Genomic DNA, 18,341 nt, shown 5'->3' on the forward strand with positions numbered 1-18,341 from the left:
TGTTGAATAAAATTAAACTAAAAGCAACAATATCCATAACAATATGCAATAGGCATACTTTTTAAATAATAACAATGATAACAATAGAGAAAGTCACAACTTGTAACTTTGCACGGTTTCAACATATTAACATCTTTTCAATATTTATACTGTCATATGTCTCAATGGGTCTAAACCCTATGGATCCACATCAACTAGAAGTCACCTCAAAATGACGCTCGAGACTTTTCTTCATAGCTGATCCGGTTAGGGTCATTAGAATGGTATCACCATGTGATCGACACACTCTGTCTTTTCCTCTAATCGTTGAGAGAAGTTAGAGTCACCTAGGAAATTTTCTCATTCATCCTAGGACTGTTCACTAACCCCGCCAAAGTCACCTAAGAAAGTCACCACAGTGATCTGATTTAGGACTTTCTCCTGTACTTCCAGATAGACTTGAGTCACCACAAAATCACAAGCGATTTATAGCGGAACTGTTCTCTTAGTCGTATCAATAATAGTCTTATTTTTCTTTTCACAAATTTCAATATTTACACGAAGTATGATGATACACTGAGTATAATAATTAAATGCACACAGAAAATATAATAATTAAATTTTCGCACGTACGGATGAAATAAATAGATTTGCACACAGAAATTGTAACAATTAAATTTTTGCACGTAAGAGTGAAATAAATAATTTGCACACAGAAAATTTACATGGTCTGACAAAGGTACAAAATATAATAAAATAAATATATGAGTGAACCCACTCACCTAATCCAATTAACCAATGGAACCAATGAAACCAAGGCCCAATCCAATTAACCAATGGAACCGGGTCGGGTTCCTTGGATTCAGATCCAACCCGACCCGAATCCAAAAATTAAAAGGGAGAAGACCAGACTCGGTTGTCCGAGTCTGTCTTCTCCAAGCCGAAGAGAGAGAGAGAGAGAGAGAGAGAAAAAAGAGGGGAAAAAGAGAGAGGAAAAGAGAGAGAGGGCATCGCCGGCAACCATTGTCGCCGACAGCCTATTGACCTCGTCAGAGGTCACCTAGCGACCTCAACAACCTGCACTGGAGGGAAGGTCGACCACGACGACCAAGGGTGGAGGACTTCCCACCTATGGCCAATCACAACCCGAGCCACGAGGGCCTCCTAGAAGATATCACCGACACCGGGCTTAGAGCACGAAGCTTCCGGTGACGATGCGGTTGCGACCCGAAGCCACCAGCCGGTCTGATTTGCCGATGAAGCCGAGAAACCCAAATTTAGGTATTTTTGTTTTACTCATTTAATCTCTAATCAAATTTGAGCAGTGGGAGAAGGCTTACCAAGAAGTCACGTGGTGATCTCCGATGGCTCCGGCGGCGCTCCGGCAGGCCAATTCCACGGCGTGACTCCGACGGTGAGGAAGAAGAAAGCAAAAAAGGGGAGGAAGAAGAGAGAGAGAAGAGGGCTGAGGTGATTAAGCAGAGAGAGAAAAATTTAGGATTTAATTTATAGATTAAGAGAGGATCAAATCTAATACGATTCGGATTAGATGAAATCCTTTCTGCGCCTCGTCGTGTGCCGGAGAGGGAGGGGAGGGGCTGCACGTGCACCCTCCTCTCTCAACCCCTAATTTTTTTTTTCTGGTTCTTACAAACATAATATAAATGAATGTCTAAAATAATCATAGCCATGAGGATATTTTCTGTCCTAAGATTAATTTTTTTGTTCTGTTTCAGAATATTATTTTGTCCTAGTATGAGTCTAAAGAGGACACGAGCTCATATAATTTACCAGTAATATTTCTAACAATAATACTATCACTTGGCTCGGATCATTGACTTATTAGAATGATTGCTTAAATCTCATCTTACAAGGGTATGATCTTTTGAAGCTTAACAATCTAAAGGGTCATGTTTTCTGCAGAACAAACAAGGGGAAACTACAGATTTAGGATTTATTCACATTGCAAATCCACCAGAATATGAAAACAAATTGGTGGGAAATATTGAGAAGTATCTGAATAGTTTGGATATAAAAAGTAATATTTCTTGTTCAATTTCCTCGCATAACATAGAAAATATTGAGAAATATCAAACTGATGCCAGAGTTACAGAAAAGAGCAGCAGTTTGCATGAAGCTTCAGATTCAGTTACTGAAGGAACTCTGAATTCTTCTGATGGTGAAAGTTTTATTGAAGCACTTATGGAAGTTCAGATTCCTTTAGAATCCGCTTTAAGTGATTCCTTTTCTGCTCTACAAGGAGAAAGCACTGGTAAAGAAGATATTCCAGAGAGTGGAAAACTTTCAAAGTATTATCAGAATGATGAATGTGGAAAGGGAAAAGATGAAAGCCACAAATTACACTTGACAGAAGATAAAGGGCCTACAGAAGATCTTCCAAGAGAAGAAAGTCTTCCAAAAACTGATGAGAGTAATATAATGGATGAAAAAGCTACAATAGATGATAATAATCCTCTAACTGACAGAGAGATATCATCAGAAGATATAGCTGTGCCAGAAATTGAAAATGAGGATTCAAAGGTAGAAAATGAACAAGCTATTGAAGTCACAGATGACATTATATTGCAAAAGGAGATGGCCAAAAACAAGGATAACATCCAGCAGATTTCTGACAAAAGTAGAGAACCTAATCTTGAATCAGCAGAAGATGAGGAAATGAACCATAAAAGTGATAAATTGGAACTTAAAGAGACAGCTTTGCAATGCGACATTATGATTGGTGACAATCTTCATAATAGTAGAGAAGCACATGATAGTGCCATGGAAAAGGAAAGTCCGGAATCTCTGGATCATGCAGTTGAAACAATTGTTGCCAGTCCGACAACTGAAATTGATTTTCCTATGGAAGAGAAAAAGGCAGTGAATAGAAGTACAGAGAACACTACGGAAAACCAACAGAAACACCTAGAGAACATGAAGGATCATGTCGATGATCTGAAGCAGGAGAAATCCATCTATCCTGAGCTAACAGAAAAAAATTTGGAAGAATTCATAGATAAAAGTGAATCAGAAATGGTAAAACCAAATATAACTGGAAGTATGAACCCAGACATACTGTCAGTATCAGAGAATCTGGAGATAGCTCAGCAGAATGGTGATGAACAAATTGAGAGATCTAGCAACTTTTCTGTTCTGGAACTGAAAGAACATTGCCCTCAAGAAGATGGAGAGGACAAGGAAAGGGATCCTGAAAAAGAACAAAGTACAGAAGGACTCAGGTCAGACAGCGGATCTCAGCATCACGACACGTCTGATTATGGAAAGACATTAGAAAAAGTGTCAGTAAATGAGCTATCAGTTATGTTGCTACCACAAGAAGAACATGTGAAGAAGAATCAAGTGCTTTCAGATATAGTGGACCAGGGAGTTATGACACCACAACAGTTGCAAGCCACCAGTGCCATTGCAACAGAGGAAATTTGCAAGGATGACAAGAACATTGAAATCAATAATAACTTGAGCACTGCAATGATGAAAAAGAACGTGGAAAAGTCTCATTCTGTTGATAACGAGGCAGTACATATTGGGAGTACTGATTCAGCAGAGATAGACAAAGGCCCTGAGACCTTTTATGTGAGCAAAAATGTAAAGAATAAAGAATTAGATAATAAGAAACAAGTACAAGATGGACACATGGACATCATTGTCTCAGAAAATGTAGAAGTACAAAGCATCCAGAATGTCCAAGTGAATGTTACGAGTCTTGAAGCTCACATTGTCTTGCAAAGAGAAAGCAACCTTCAAACAAATGATGCCACCCGGTATATCGAAAAAATCTTGGGGAGAGAAGAGGATATGATTAATGAGGCTGAAGTCAACCCAGAAGAAAAGCTCAAACGGGACCAAGAATGTGGCAAAGCAGTTGATGAGAGAGAAAGTGAAGTGTCAGCAATTCCTACACATTCACCAGAGATTTCAGTAGATGTAATAAAGGAAAATCTAGAGAACACAGATTCAACTGATGGTGTAGGAGATGGAGTCCCAGAAGAGAAAGTTGATAATAGGAACATTAATGCTTCTTTCAACAGACAATTAGCTGATGAGATGCAGTCAATGAAAGAAGAACAAGAGAAGAAAGTGCCAGTGGAAACATCTGAAACAGTGACAGACGAAGACCAGTGTTATACAAATGCAGTTGACGAACTAACAGAGATGGAACCATCCAATTATCAAGGTTCCATTAGTGTTATTGGCCACTCGGTAGTAGCAGATACTTCAGAAATAGAAAATGCAGAAGAAACTTCATTAGTCAAGACTAAAGAGCATGTTGAAAAACTAAGCAATGACATACGTGTGGAACCCAGAAAAGTACATGATGGGCCAAAGGACCAGATGCCAGAAGATCCTTCAAATGTTGTATGCAAGGGAGTTGACCTGACAGAAATCATAAACCCAGAAAAAGAAAAGATAGACAAAGAAGGATCACCAACTAGTGCGGAAGGAGTTCCAATGACACGAGGCCGGTGTTATACAAATGTAATTGACAAGTCTGAACTAACAGAGATGGAACCATCCAATTATCAAGGCTTCATCAATATTGTTGGCCATTCAGTAGTAGCAGATATGACAGAAAGAGAAAATACAAAAGAAAGTTCATTAATCAATACTAAAGAGCATGTTGAAGAAATAAACAATGAGGAACCTGTGGAACCCAGAAAAGTACATGACGAGCCAAAGGACCATATGCTTGAATATCCTCTAAATGTTGTATGCAAGGTAGTTGACCTAACAGAGAACATAAACCCAGAAAAAGAAAAGATAGGCAAAGAAGGATCATCAACTAGTATGGAAGGTGTTCCAATGACTGACAGAGGCCAGTGTTACAGAAATGCAATTGACAAGTCCATACTAACACAGATGGAACCATCCAATTATCAAGGTTTCATCAATGTTGTTGGCCATTTGGTAGCAGCAAATAGTTCAGAAATTGGAAATGCAGAAGAAACTTCATTGATCAAGACCAAGGAGCATGTTGAAGAAATAAACAATGAGATACCTGTGGAACACATAAAAGTACATGATGAGCCAATGGACCATATGCTTGAAGATCCTGTAAATGTTGTACGCAAGGGAGTTGACCTGACAAAAATCATAAACCCAGAAAAAGAAAAGATAGACAAAGAAAGATCACCAACTAGATTGGAAGGAATTCTAGTGACAGATGAAGGCCAGTGTTACATCAATGCAGTTGATAAGCCTGAACTAACAGAGATGGAACCATCCAATTATCAAGGTTTCATCAATGTTGTTGGCCATTCAGTAGTACCAGATAGTTCAGAAACAGGAAATGCAGAAGAAACTTCATTGATCAAGACCAAGGAGCATGTTAAAGAAATAAACTATGAGGTACATGTGGAATACAGAAAAGTTGATGAACCAAAGGACCATATGCTTGAAGATCCTCTAAATGTTGAACGCAAGGTAGTTGACCTAACAGAAATCATAAACCCAGAAAAAGAAAGTATAGACAAAGAAGGATCATCAACTAGTATGGAAGGTGTTCCAATGACAGATGGAGGCCAGTGTTATGGAAATGCAATTGACAAGTCTGAATTCACAGAGACGGAACAATCCAATTATCAATGTTTCATCAATGTTGTTTGCCATTCAGTAGTACCAGATACTGCAGAAAGAAAAAATGCAGAAGAAACTTCATTATTCAAAACGAAAGAGCATGTTAAGGAAATAAACAATGATGAACCTGTGGAACCCAGAAAAGTACATGATGAACCAACGGACCACATGCTTGAAGATACTGTAACTATTGTATGCAAGGAAGTTGACCTGACAGAAATCATAAACCCAGAAAAAGAAAACATAGACAAAGAAGGATCACCAACTTGTATTGAAGGAGTTCCAGTGATGGACAACGGCCAGTGTGATAGAAATGCAGTTGATAAGTCTGAATTAACAGAGATGGAACCATCCAATTGTCAAAGTTTCATCAATGTCGTTGGCCAGTCGGTAGAAGCAGAAACTTCCGAAACGGAATATGCAGAAGAAACTTCACTAGTCAAGACTAACGAGCATGTTGAAGAAATAAACAATGAGGTACTTGTGGAACAAAGAAAGTTACATGATGAGCCAAAGGACCATATGCTTGAAGATCCTCTAAAAGTGGAGCACAAGGAAATTGACCTAATAGAAATCATAAACTTGGAAAAAGAGAAGATAGACAAAGAGGGATCACCAACTAGTATGGAAGGAATTTCTCATGACTCTATTCCAGAATTGCCAAATGAACTAATTCCCGCTTGTCAGGTATCTAAAAGAGAGATCTCTATCCCATCCTTTTCATCTTCTTTCAAAAGTTTTTGCAATTTGAATTTTGTAAATGAAGTCAGTAGTGTTCATCAAGCCAAGCCTGAGTAAGAGCTAGCTTTCTCATGTTTGGAACAAATTTTGATCATAGAAGCCATATCTTCTTAGCACATATTTATCCTTAATAATGTATAGCATATTGAAATGGTATAATTCTAGCCATTGAGTATAACCTCATCTTTTAGATTGTTTTTGGATGGTTTTACATATAGGAACTTTGATTTCACTAGGAGAGAAGTTGAGTACTCGGGGTATAATTTAATATAAGTTAGTGTAGTGGGTTACTTGTTGCCCAATATTTGAGAATTTATTGTCAAGTTCAAGGATTGCTACGCCAATGGCACATGCCTGCCAATACCCCACTGGTGCAACACGTGCCAATCAACACACCGTAGTGTGTCATTGGTACAGTAGCATGTCTCTAAATAAGTTTTTTTAGGATATTTATACATATTTTAAGTTCTAATATATGTATTAAAGCCTACATTAGAGTCTTTTATCCCTAGATAATGTTGTAAAAGACTTAAATATAGCAAATGTCAAGTAAAAGTATGATTCAACTCATAGTATCAAATGATTTTCCTTTCCCTTTGATTCCTATGTTTTAAAGACTAAAGAGTATTTTATATAGTTTTAGCATAAAATGCTATACCTATATAGAATGACTCATACAAATGATAGATTTAGCTTCATTTTGCTATGACTAGGATGATTAATCTCGGATCTAGTTTCTAAACCAAAGAAATTAGGAAGAAAAAAATAAAAATGCATATCTTTTAATGAAGTTCTCATCCTTGGATCCACCACCTCTCCCAAATCCCTCTTTCTCCTCCTTTTCTTCTATTTGGTTTGGGAAACAAGCCTACCAATAAAGACTAGAGATCTCAAAAAGAGGTCTCCTTGTCTAAGCTAAATAGGTATGAGGTGGTACTCAAAACAAATTCATCGTATCTAGCAATATGGGCGATACAAACAATGGCACACATCGACACGGGGTGGCATGCTTAGGCATAGGGGAGTGCCACCAGCACACACTGTACCACGTTCTCCATTGGCATAGCAGTTCTTGGTCAAGTTCAAATAATTCTCATCCCAAAAAGATTCTACAAGAATCAGTCTTGTTCAAGCTAATTTAATCACTTTCATCAATAGACTGGTTAATTCATCAGCAACTAGTATGTCAAAATATCTATTATTCCATTAATATTTCTTGGTTAGATATGAGCCCCTTGTCGTGGGAATGGTACTAAATTCCCAATTTTGATTGATCTGCTTCTCTTGTTTCCCTCTTTTGAGCATCATCTTGAGAGAAAATTAATTGAGTGCATTTATTACTAAAAGAGGATCCACTTACACCTATATTGCCCTATCGTGTTCATGTTCCATCAGAATATGACCAAAGTCGTAAGAATCATGATTTGATGAAACAAAGCTGATTTATCATCTTTGACAAAAGGTCTGGCCCCAGGGCATCCAGCACGGCATAGTATTTCCTATGTGATACTAGGTAGTGCTATATTTCCTATCTGAGAATGGTACAGCATGATAGAGGCAATTACATTTTTGACCCATGGTGATAATTAGTTCATGTAGACCACAAGCTTCATTTAATACAACAATAATCACCAAGCATGTAGTCCCAATATCTGGGATCGACTATATGAATCCTCTTTTGCCATTCATCTCTATTTAAAGCGTTGGTTTATGCCAAGTCAAATTCTATCATGTATTTTCTTACTAATTCTCTTCATTGTTAGTTTTGGTCTTTCCCTTCTTTATAAGGAACCTTCATGTGAATAAAATCATCCATCTATACTGGTGCTCTATGTGGTCTGCATTTGACATGTGCAAGGCTTTTCAAGCTATCTTACTCTATTCTCTATTATCATGTATTTTCTTACTAATTCTCTTCAATGTTAGTTTTGGTCTTTCCCTTCTTTATAAGGAACCTTCATGTGAATAAAATCATCCATCTGTATCTGCATTGGACATGTGCAAGGCTGCAAGCTATCTTACTCTATTCTCATGTAATTCATCCTTTTTAAGTTCTGCCCCTAAATTTTTGGCTTTAAAGAGCATAACTGTGCATATTTATCTGTCTTTGGAAACAATATGCTGCCAATGGTCTAAGTAGAGGAAATTAGGCTAGGGGATATTGTCATGAAACCTCTTAGGCCAAAAAAGATGAGTAGAGATGTACCATAACTGAATGCAGTTTTGGCTCATACAACGAAGGAGCTGAGCCTTGGAAGTTTCTATAGATATGGAAAAGTCAAGACAAGGAAGATTAGAGAAAGATATTAGCTTCCCTACGAAGTTGTCTTCATCTCTAGACATGGAAAGAATCTTAGCTTCTCTAGGATAAAAGCTTCTGCCAGAGGAAGATCTCTTCATTTATGGAACTCTGCTAGCTACTGTTGCACATTTACAAATTATATCAATTATTTTCACTTATTGTTGTCATTTATTGGTAGAATTCTTAACTAGACCTAATTTGTAAACTTAAAATCCTAGTTAATGTTTTCTTGCAATGTCATCAGATTTCTTATTAATGTACTTTTTTGCAGAATCCACCACCAAATAATTTGAGTGAAGAGATGGAGTTCACAAGTGAAAAGAATGAGAACTCATTTGAGAAAATTGGTGAGAAGGGACAAAATGAAATGGAGGTGTGTGGTGTTGTTGATGAGGTCAAACTCGACTTAGAATCTGAAAGTATTGAGAAGCCTCCAGGATTAGTATCTGAATTTTTTTGTTGTGAAACAGTAACTTATGCTGAAGATATAGGGCTTGATAGTTCAGGTGAAAATTTTAGCATGACTAGTACAAGCAAAAAGGTGGATTTTGCAAGTGAAAAGAATGAGAACTCATGTGAGAAAGTTGGTGAGAACCCTTTAGGAAAAGAGTTGGTTGAAGCTACAACGGAGGTGTGTGGTATCATTGATCAGGTCAAATTAGAATTAGAGCTTGAAAATATTGAAAATTCAACAGAATCAGTCTCAGTAGAATTTTTTCATGAAACAAGTGCTTATGCTGAAGCGATAGAGCTAGACAATTCCAGAAAGGGGCCTCCTTTCCGACAGATAATTGCAAAAGAAAACGAGGTTAAAGAGATCTGCACAGAGAAAACTGAGAATGAAGACCACGACAGAGATACAGATGGATTTCTAGAAGTGGTAGCTCAAACAGATAATTGCGAAAGGATAGAAGATTACAGAAACACAAAGCTCATTATCACAGGAGTTGAACGAGCAAATGAGACCATGACAAAACCAAACTTTGATGAGGAGAAAACAGAAAATGAGATACAAACAGAGCTAAATCAAGTGAAACAAGTAATGCAACTTTCTGAAGAAAATCTGAACAGAGTGACCAGCATAGAAGAGATATCAAGTGGAGAAATTCAAAATAATTTACTGGAGAAAGAAAAATGCAAAAGTAAGATTGAAAACCTCTCAAATGAGGCTTCTGAGAAACTCATCTTCTCCAAAGATGGTGTTTCTACAAAAGAACATGAGGAGAAAGGCTCTGCAGAGAAGCAAGGAGAAGTCATTCAAGAAAAAGGAGAAGTATTTGTAATGCCTGAACAAACAGCATCTGAGGTGGTTTCTGAAGTCACAACACATATACTGGATGCTGATGAGAAGGTATCAAAAATTTGACCTTGGCATTTCTGCATTAATTTTAAGAAGAGAAAATTATAAATAGGATAAATTACACATTGCTCCCCTATGGCTTAGACTAATATGAAATCATTAACTTTTCCATTCAAACTTAATAGAAACTCATAAATTACCATAATACTTCTATGATATTAATAATCTCATCGTTTGAGTTCATATTAATAATCCAATTTTGATGGTTAGATAATAATTAAGATATGAGGCTTGTAGTCTTCAGATAGAAGAAGATAGAAGGGGTGAAAACACATTTTAAATAATAATCTCATTGTTTGAGTAAATTATCAATATTCCAATTGTGATAGATAATGTCACAACCCGAAATCAGAATCATGACCGGCCATGTATCTTAACACGCTTAAGATACACGAAGTCTTACTAATACTTTCTAAATACACAATGACAAGAATTAATAAAAAAAAAAGAATTTGATTTATATAATTTAAAACAATCGTAATGAAAATAACCAATGTCATCACTCATGTGTCTCTAAAAAATTTGAATTAACAAATTGTCTAGAACATAAAGACCAAAAGAACAGAAAGGTAAATGAGTAAGTCCTAAGTGGAGATAGAGTCCCGGTGCATTTCGCTCAGCCGCCATACTGACCACTACTTAAAATATTAGAAGAAAAAATCCATGAGCCAATAACTATAACTCAGCAAGTGGAATCTACTCGAAAGCTAAATAAATCTAAAATTTATAACGTTAAAAAAATCCAAATTCAGCGATATAAAATGATAATTTTACTAAACATGTTCTTAAAGTAACAATAATAACAATAATAATAATAGAAGAAAGTCATATCTCATAATATGCTCAGTTTCAACAAATCGAAATTTTTCTCAATAGGATCTATACCATGTGGATCTACGTCAATTTAAAAGTTACCTTAAGATGATGCTCATACTTTTTCCTCATAGCTGATCCGGTTAGGATTATTAGAAGGTGTCACTATGTGATAAACGCACCTTATTTCTTTCACTAATAATTGAGAGAGATTAGAGTCATCTCAGGAAGTCTTTCAATCTATTCTGGGACTATTCCCTAATCCCGCTAAAGTCACCTAAGAAAGTCACCATAGTGAACTAAAATAGGACTTTCCCCTGGACTTCCAATTAGACTTGAGTCACAACGGAAAGTCGCAAGTGATCTATACTAAGACTGTTCTCTAAGTCATACCAAATTCCAGTTATATTTTTTGTCACGACCTGAAATCAGAATCATGACAAGCCATGTACCTCAATACGCTTAAGATACACAAAGCCTTACTAACAATTTCTAAGTATATAATGACAAGAATAAATAAAAGAAAAGAATTCGATTTATATAATCTAAACCAATCATAACGAAAATAACTAATGTCAAAATTAATGTCTTTAAACAAATTGAATTAGCAAATAATCTAAAACATAAGACCAAAGGAACGAAAAGGTAAATGGGTAGGTCCTAAATAGAGGTAGGATCTCAATGTATCTCGCTCAGTCACCACGACTCAAAATCGGAATCATGACCAGCCATGCACCTCAATACGCTTGAGATACACGAAACCTTACTAATACTTCCTAAGTGTACAATAGCAAGAATAAATAAACGAAGAGGATTTGCTTTAGTAAATTTAAACTAATTGCAATGAAAATAAATTAATATCATTATTATTGTGTCTCTAAATGAAATTAAATTAACAATTAATCTAAAACATAAGACCGAAAAAACAGAAAGGCAAATAGCCTAAGTGGAGGTCGTCATGCTGATCATTACCTGAGATAGTTAAAAAAAGAGAAAAAGAAATCCATGAGCCAACAACTATAGCTCAGTGAATGGAATCCACTCGAAAACCAAATAAATTCTAAAATTTTATAGTGTTTAATAAAACCCAATTTCAACAATATATATGATAAATTTCCAATAGGCATGCTCTTAAAATAATGACAATAATAACAAGAGAATCATAACTTGTAACCTTGCTCAGTTTCAACATATTAACATCTTTCCAATGTTTATAATGTCATTTGTCTCAATGGGTCTATACCCTATGAATCCACATCAACTAGAAGTCATCTTAAGATGACGCTCGGGTCTTTTCCTCATAGCTGATCCGATTAGAGTCATCAGGAGGTAGGTGTCACTATGTGATCAACATACTCTGTCTTTTTCACTAACCATTAAAAAATGTTAGAGTCATCTTAGAAAGTTTCTGATCCATCCTGGGACTGTTACCTAACACCACAGTGATCTGATATAGGACTCTCATGGACTTCCATATAAATTTGAGTCACCAAGGGAAGCGGCAAGCGAACTATACTGGGACTATTCTCATAGTTATACCAATACTAGTTTTATTTTTTCCCACTAAAATTTGTAATTCGCACAAGGTATGGCGATGCACTGTTATAATAATTAAATGCACATAGAAAATATAATAAATAAATTTGCACATAAGAATGAAATAAATAGATTTGCATATAACAAATTACATGGTCTAATAAAGGTACGAAATATAACATAAATAAATCTGTCAGTGAATCCACTCACCTAATTCTAGGTAAAACAATTAAAATCCTCTAGTCTCTAGTTCATGTGTTAAAACTCACCACCTTTAAACAATACAAAAATAACAATAATTTTAATTTTTTTCCATAATAAAGTTTCTAAATTTTTAAACCCAAATAAATAACTACAATAGGTTGAATAAAACTCATTGGATTGGACTGGGCTACAAACTGACCTGTAGCCCACCCTTTCACTTCATGCTAATTGGGAAGCCAACAAGAAACTAGGCTGCAGGTTGGCTTGCAACCCATGTGTCACGACCCAAAAATAGGAATCACGACCGGCCATGCATCTCAATATGCTTGAGATGCACGAAGCCTTAATAATACTCTCTATCTATACGATGACGAGATAATTAAATAAAATGAGAATATGCTTTATTAAAATTTTATTACTAAAGGCAATTGGAATAAAATAAACAATGTTAATGTTTTTGAATCTCTAAAACTAAATAAAATAAAATAAAGTCTTCTAATCTAGAGCACAAAATCTAAAAGAGCGGAAGGGTAAATAGGTGAATCCTAAGTGGAGGTGGAATCCGGGTACATCACGCTCAGTCGCCCCGCTGACTATTACCTGAAATAAATAAACAAATACAAAACAATAGAACTCGTGAGCCAACAAATATAGCTCAGTGAGTGGAATCCACTCGAACCAAATAAATTTTTTAAAACATATTAATGCTGAATAAATGAACTAAAAGCAACAATAACCATCATAATATGCAATAGACATGCTCTCTACATAATAACAATAGTAACAATAGAGAAATGTCACAACTTGTAACCTTGCACGTTTTCAAATTTATTACATCTTTTTGATATTTATACTGTCATATGTCTCAATGGGTCTAAACCCTGTGGATCCACACCAACTAGAAGTCACCTCGAGATGACGCTCGGGACTTTTCTTCATAGCTGATCCGGTTAGGGTCATCAGAGGGTATCACCCTGTGATCAACACACTCTGTCTTTTCCTCTAACCGTTGAGAGAAGTTAGAGTCACTTAGGAATCTCTCCTAGGACTGTTCCCTAACCCTGCCAGAGTCACCTAAGGAAGTCACCGCAGTGATCTAATTTAGGACTTTCCCCTGGACTTCTAGATAGACTTGAGTCACCACGGAAAATCACAAACGATTTATACCGGGACTGTTCTCTAAGTCATATCAACATTAGTCTCATTTTTCTTTTCACAATTTTCAATATTAGCACGAAGTATGGTGATGCACTGAATATAATAATTAAATGCACACAGAAAATAAAACAATTAAATTTTCGCATGTACGGATGAAATAAATAGACTTGCATACAGAAATTGCAATAATTTAATTTTTACACATGGGGGTGAAATAAATAATTTGCACACAGAAAATTTACATAGTCTGACAAGAATATGAAATACAATAAAATAAATACGTGAGTGAACCCACTCACCTGAGTCTAGGCAAGACAACCAAAATCTCAAATCTCTAGCCCACGTACTAAAAATCACCACCTTAAATAATAAATAACAATAACATTTTTAATTAAAACAATTATTAAAAAAAAAGTTTATACAATTTTACCTAAGAATAATTAATTTGGGCTAAAATAAACCCAAATCAATTGGGCTGGGCTGCAGTTGGCCCGCAGCCCACCCAAAACCATTTCATAAATGGATTGGGCCAAGGCCCAATCCAATTAGATAATGGAACCGGGTCGGGTTCCTTGGATTCGGATCCAACCCGACCCGAATCCATCACTAAAGGGAGAAGATCAGACTCGGCAACCCGAGTCTGTCTTCCCCAAACCGAAGAGAGAGAGAGAAAAAGAGAGGAAAGAAGGAAGAAGAAGAAGAAGAAGAAGAAGAAGAAGAAGAAGGCGACGCCGGCGGCCGCCACTGCGGAGGTTCGCCGGCGCACCCTTAGTTCCTGACGGGATCCGGAGGTAGCGGCCGCGACTCGAAGCCGTCGGCCGGCCCGATTTGCCGACGAGGCCGAAAACCCCCAAATCAGGTAAATTTCGAATTTTCTCATTTAAAATTTAATTAAATTAGAGGGTGGGAGAGGGCTTACGTGGGAGTCGTGTGGTGGTCTCTGCTGGCTCCGGCGGCGCTCCGGCTGGCCGATTCCACGGCGACAACTCCGTCGGTGAAGGAGGATGAAAAGAGAGAGAGAGAGAGAAAGAGAGAGAAAGAAAGAGGGCGTAGGGTTCTAGAGAGAGAGGATTAGGGCTAATTATAGATTAGGAGAGGATTAAATCTAATCCAATTCGGATTAGATGAAATCCCCCCAAATCAGCTGCGTGCTGGAGAGGGAGAGGGAGAGGGAGAGGGGCTGCACGTGCACCCTCCGCTTTTTTTTTTTTTTTTTTTTTTTTTTTTTTTTTTGTTTTGACACCATGACTTAATATTAAAGGGTCGGGTCGAGTCGGGTCCACAACTCAGACCCGAACCCGAGAGAAGAAATGGGTTGGCTCGGGTCAAAGAGATCGGTGAAGGAGAAAGAAGAGAGAAAGAGGAAAGGGAAGGGAGAGAAACGTCGGCGACCACTATTGCCGGCGACTTACCAACCTCGCCGAAGCCTTCCTAGTGACCTCGATGACCTAAAAAGTGGCCGCTAGCGACCTACCAACCTCGTCGAAGCCTTCCTAGCAACCTCGACGACTTGAACAAGAGGAGGGAAGATTGATCATGGCGACCAGCAATGGAAGACTCCCCACCCATGGCCAACCATGACCCGAGCCACGAGGGCCTCCTTAGAAGGTATCATCGACACAAGGCTTAAAGCATGAAGTTTTCGATGACGGAGCGGTAGCGACTCGAAGCTGCCAGCCAACGAGGTTTACCGATGAGGCCGCAACACCAAAATTAGGTATTTCTATTTTAACCCATTAAACTTAAATTAAATTTGAGGGGTGGGGGAGGGCTTATCGATGAGTCGCATGGTAGTCCCCTATTGCTTCGGTGATGCTCTGGCGATTCAAATCCACATCATGACTCCGACGACAACAAAGAAGAAAATGAAGGAGAAGAAGAACAAGAAGAGGGAAAATAGGCTGGGTAAAGAAGAGAGAGAGAATTAGGGTTTAATTTATACGGTAAAAATTCAAATCTAACTTAGATTTGGATTCGACGAGATCTCTATGGCCGTCTCGTCGCGTGACGAAAAGGGAGAGAGAAGGGGGTTGCACATGCAGCGCACGTGCACCATATTTTCTCTCAATTTTTTGTTTCAGTTCTCACAACGCTAACCATTATCTAAAATATTAGAAAAGGAAAATTCATGAGCCAACAACTATAACTCAATGAGTGGAATCCACTTGAAAGCCAAATATATCCAAAGTTTATAAGGTTAAATAAAATCCAAATTTTACAATATAAAATGACAATTCTACTAAGCATATTCTTAAAGTAACAATAATAGGCAACATGCTCAGTTCCAACATACCTAAATTTTTCTTAATAATAAGAATGTCATTTGTCTCAATTGGGGCTATATCCTATAAATTCATATCAACTAGGAGTTACCTCGAGATGACGCTTGGCTTTTTTCTTCATAGCTGATCCGGTTAAGGTCATCAGGAGGTATCACTATATGATAAAAACACTCTATCTTTTTCATTAACCGTTGAGAGAGATTAGAGTCACCTTAGGAAGTCTTTTGATCTATCCTAGAACTGTTCTCTAGCCTTACAAGAGTCACCTAAAAAAATCTCCGCAGTGATCTGAAATAAGACTTTCTCCTGGACTTTCAATTAAACTTAGAGTCACATCGGAAAATCGCAAGCGTTCTATGCCGGGACTGTTTTCTAAGTTATACCAATACTAGTTATATTTTTCCCCACTAAAATTTATAATTTGCACAAAGTATGACGATGCACTGAATTATACATTTTGCGTATATAATTATAATAATTAAATTGCACACAGAAAATATAATAATAAATTTGCACACCGAAATTGTAATAAATAAATATGCACATAGAGAAATACGTGGTCTGATCAAAGGTACGATATAATATGAATAGATATGTGAGTGAACTCACTCACCTAAATCTAGATAAAACAACTGAAATCTCTAATCTCTAGTCCACGTGCTAAAAATCACCACTTTTAATAATAAATAACAATAAAATTTTAAATTAAATAATATCATAACTTCTAAGATTTTAAACTAAATAAATAGCTAAAATATGTTAAATTAAACCCATTGGATTGAGCTGAGCTACTGCTGACCTGCAGCCCACACCAATCAATCAATCAGGCTAGGCCAGGGCCCATCCAAAATGCAATGGACTGGGCTGCGGGCTGTCCCGCAACCCACCCTCCATTTAAATGGTTCGAGTCGGGTCTTTGGATCCGAAATCTAGACCCGAACCCGAACCCGAACCCAAACTCAAACCCGCAAAATAACAAAAAGGGTTGCCTCGGGTTAAACCCGATCCCAACCAAATTCCTCCCCACGATCGACGCAAGGAAGAGAAGATAGAGAGAGAGTGTCCGCCGACGACCACTACCAGTGACGATCTGTCGACCGCACCTCAAGCTCCCCAACACCCTCACACCTCGTAGACCACGCAAGGTGGAAAAGCCATAGATGACGATCGACTGCTCGACTCTATGATCGGCAACCATGGAATCGTCTTCTACCACACACCGAGCCATGAAGACTCTAGGGAAGCATGCCTACAACACGAGGCTCTGGTACACAAGCGGTAGCGACCCGAAGCTGCTGAATTTGAGGGGTGGGAGAGGGCCTACCGATGAGTCGTGGTGGTCCCCTATTGCTCCGGCAATACTTTGGCAATTCAATCCCATATTGTGACTTGAACGACAAGAAATAAGGAGGCTAGGCTGAAGGAGAGAGAGAATTTAGGGTTTAAATTTATAGCGAAAAATCTAATCTAAATTAGATTTGGATTCGGCTAAAATACTCATGGCTACCTCGTCGCGTGTCAGTGAGGGACAGGGTGAAGGGGTGCATGTGCGCTCCAAGAAATTTTTTTTTTCTTAGTTCTTATAACGATCTTCTAAATTAGGTATTTCTATTTTAACCTATTAAACTTAAATTAATTGTGAGTGGTGGGAGAGGGCTTACCAATGAGTCGTGTGGTGGTCTCCTATTGCTCCGGCGATACTCTGACGATTCAATCCTACGTCGTGACTTCGACGGCAACGAAAGAAGAACAAGAAGAAAAAGAAAGGAGGCTAGAGTAAAGAAGAGAGAATTTATGGTTTAATTTATAGAGAAAAACCCAAATGTAAATCAGATTTGGATTCGGCCAAAATATTTGCGACTGCCTCGTTGTGTGCTGGCAAAAAGGGTAAAGGGTGCGTATGTGCAGTGCACAAACGCTCCCAGAGGTATTTTTTTATTATTATTATTATTATTATTATTATTATTATTATTATTATTATTATTATTTTCAGTTCTTATAGATAAATACTAAGATTTGAGGCTTGTAATCATAGATAGGAGAAGATAAAAGAGGTTGAAAGCTCATTTTGTTTAAAATATGGGTAGAAGATTCATAAGGGTATTATAGTAGTTTATATTTTTTTTATAAGTTTAGAGGAAAAAGTTGCCAGTTTTGCATTAATCTAAATCATAGGAGGGCAAAGTGATATAAATAAAAGTTTAGGGTGAAAATTTGATTTTTAGGCCTAACCGTAGGGTAATTTGAAATTTACCCTTATAAATAACACCTATGTTTTGACTATATTACAAATAAAGCCCTCTCTTTTCATTATTTACAAAAAGAGCCCCTTATTTGCTAAAAATGTACCAAGCCGAACCATATCATTAGA

General features: G+C 37.3%; 1 protein-coding gene and 1 long non-coding RNA gene across 7 annotated transcripts in view; one reads left to right on the forward strand and one right to left on the reverse strand.

The window, feature by feature from the left end:
• LOC140778730 (uncharacterized) overlaps positions 1 to 18,341 on the reverse strand; it is a 37,927-nt gene that overhangs the window by 14,031 nt on the left and 5,555 nt on the right. The window lies entirely within an intron of this gene.
• LOC140778729 (uncharacterized) overlaps positions 1 to 18,341 on the forward strand; it is a 43,349-nt gene that overhangs the window by 13,548 nt on the left and 11,460 nt on the right. For all 5 annotated transcript variants that reach the window (XM_073123576.1, XM_073123578.1, XM_073123580.1 and 2 more), the window contains exons 2-3: positions 1,903 to 6,261; positions 8,889 to 9,968. In XM_073123576.1, the coding sequence (XP_072979677.1) occupies positions 1,903 to 6,261; positions 8,889 to 9,968 (5,439 nt within the window). The remainder of the gene's footprint in view (positions 1 to 1,902; positions 6,262 to 8,888; positions 9,969 to 18,341) is intronic.

The sequence above is a fragment of the Typha angustifolia genome, chromosome 15 (assembly GCF_048772165.1).
Source record: "Typha angustifolia cultivar Huaian chromosome 15, ASM4877216v1, whole genome shotgun sequence".
In the NCBI taxonomy this organism is placed as follows: Eukaryota; Viridiplantae; Streptophyta; class Magnoliopsida; order Poales; family Typhaceae; genus Typha; species Typha angustifolia.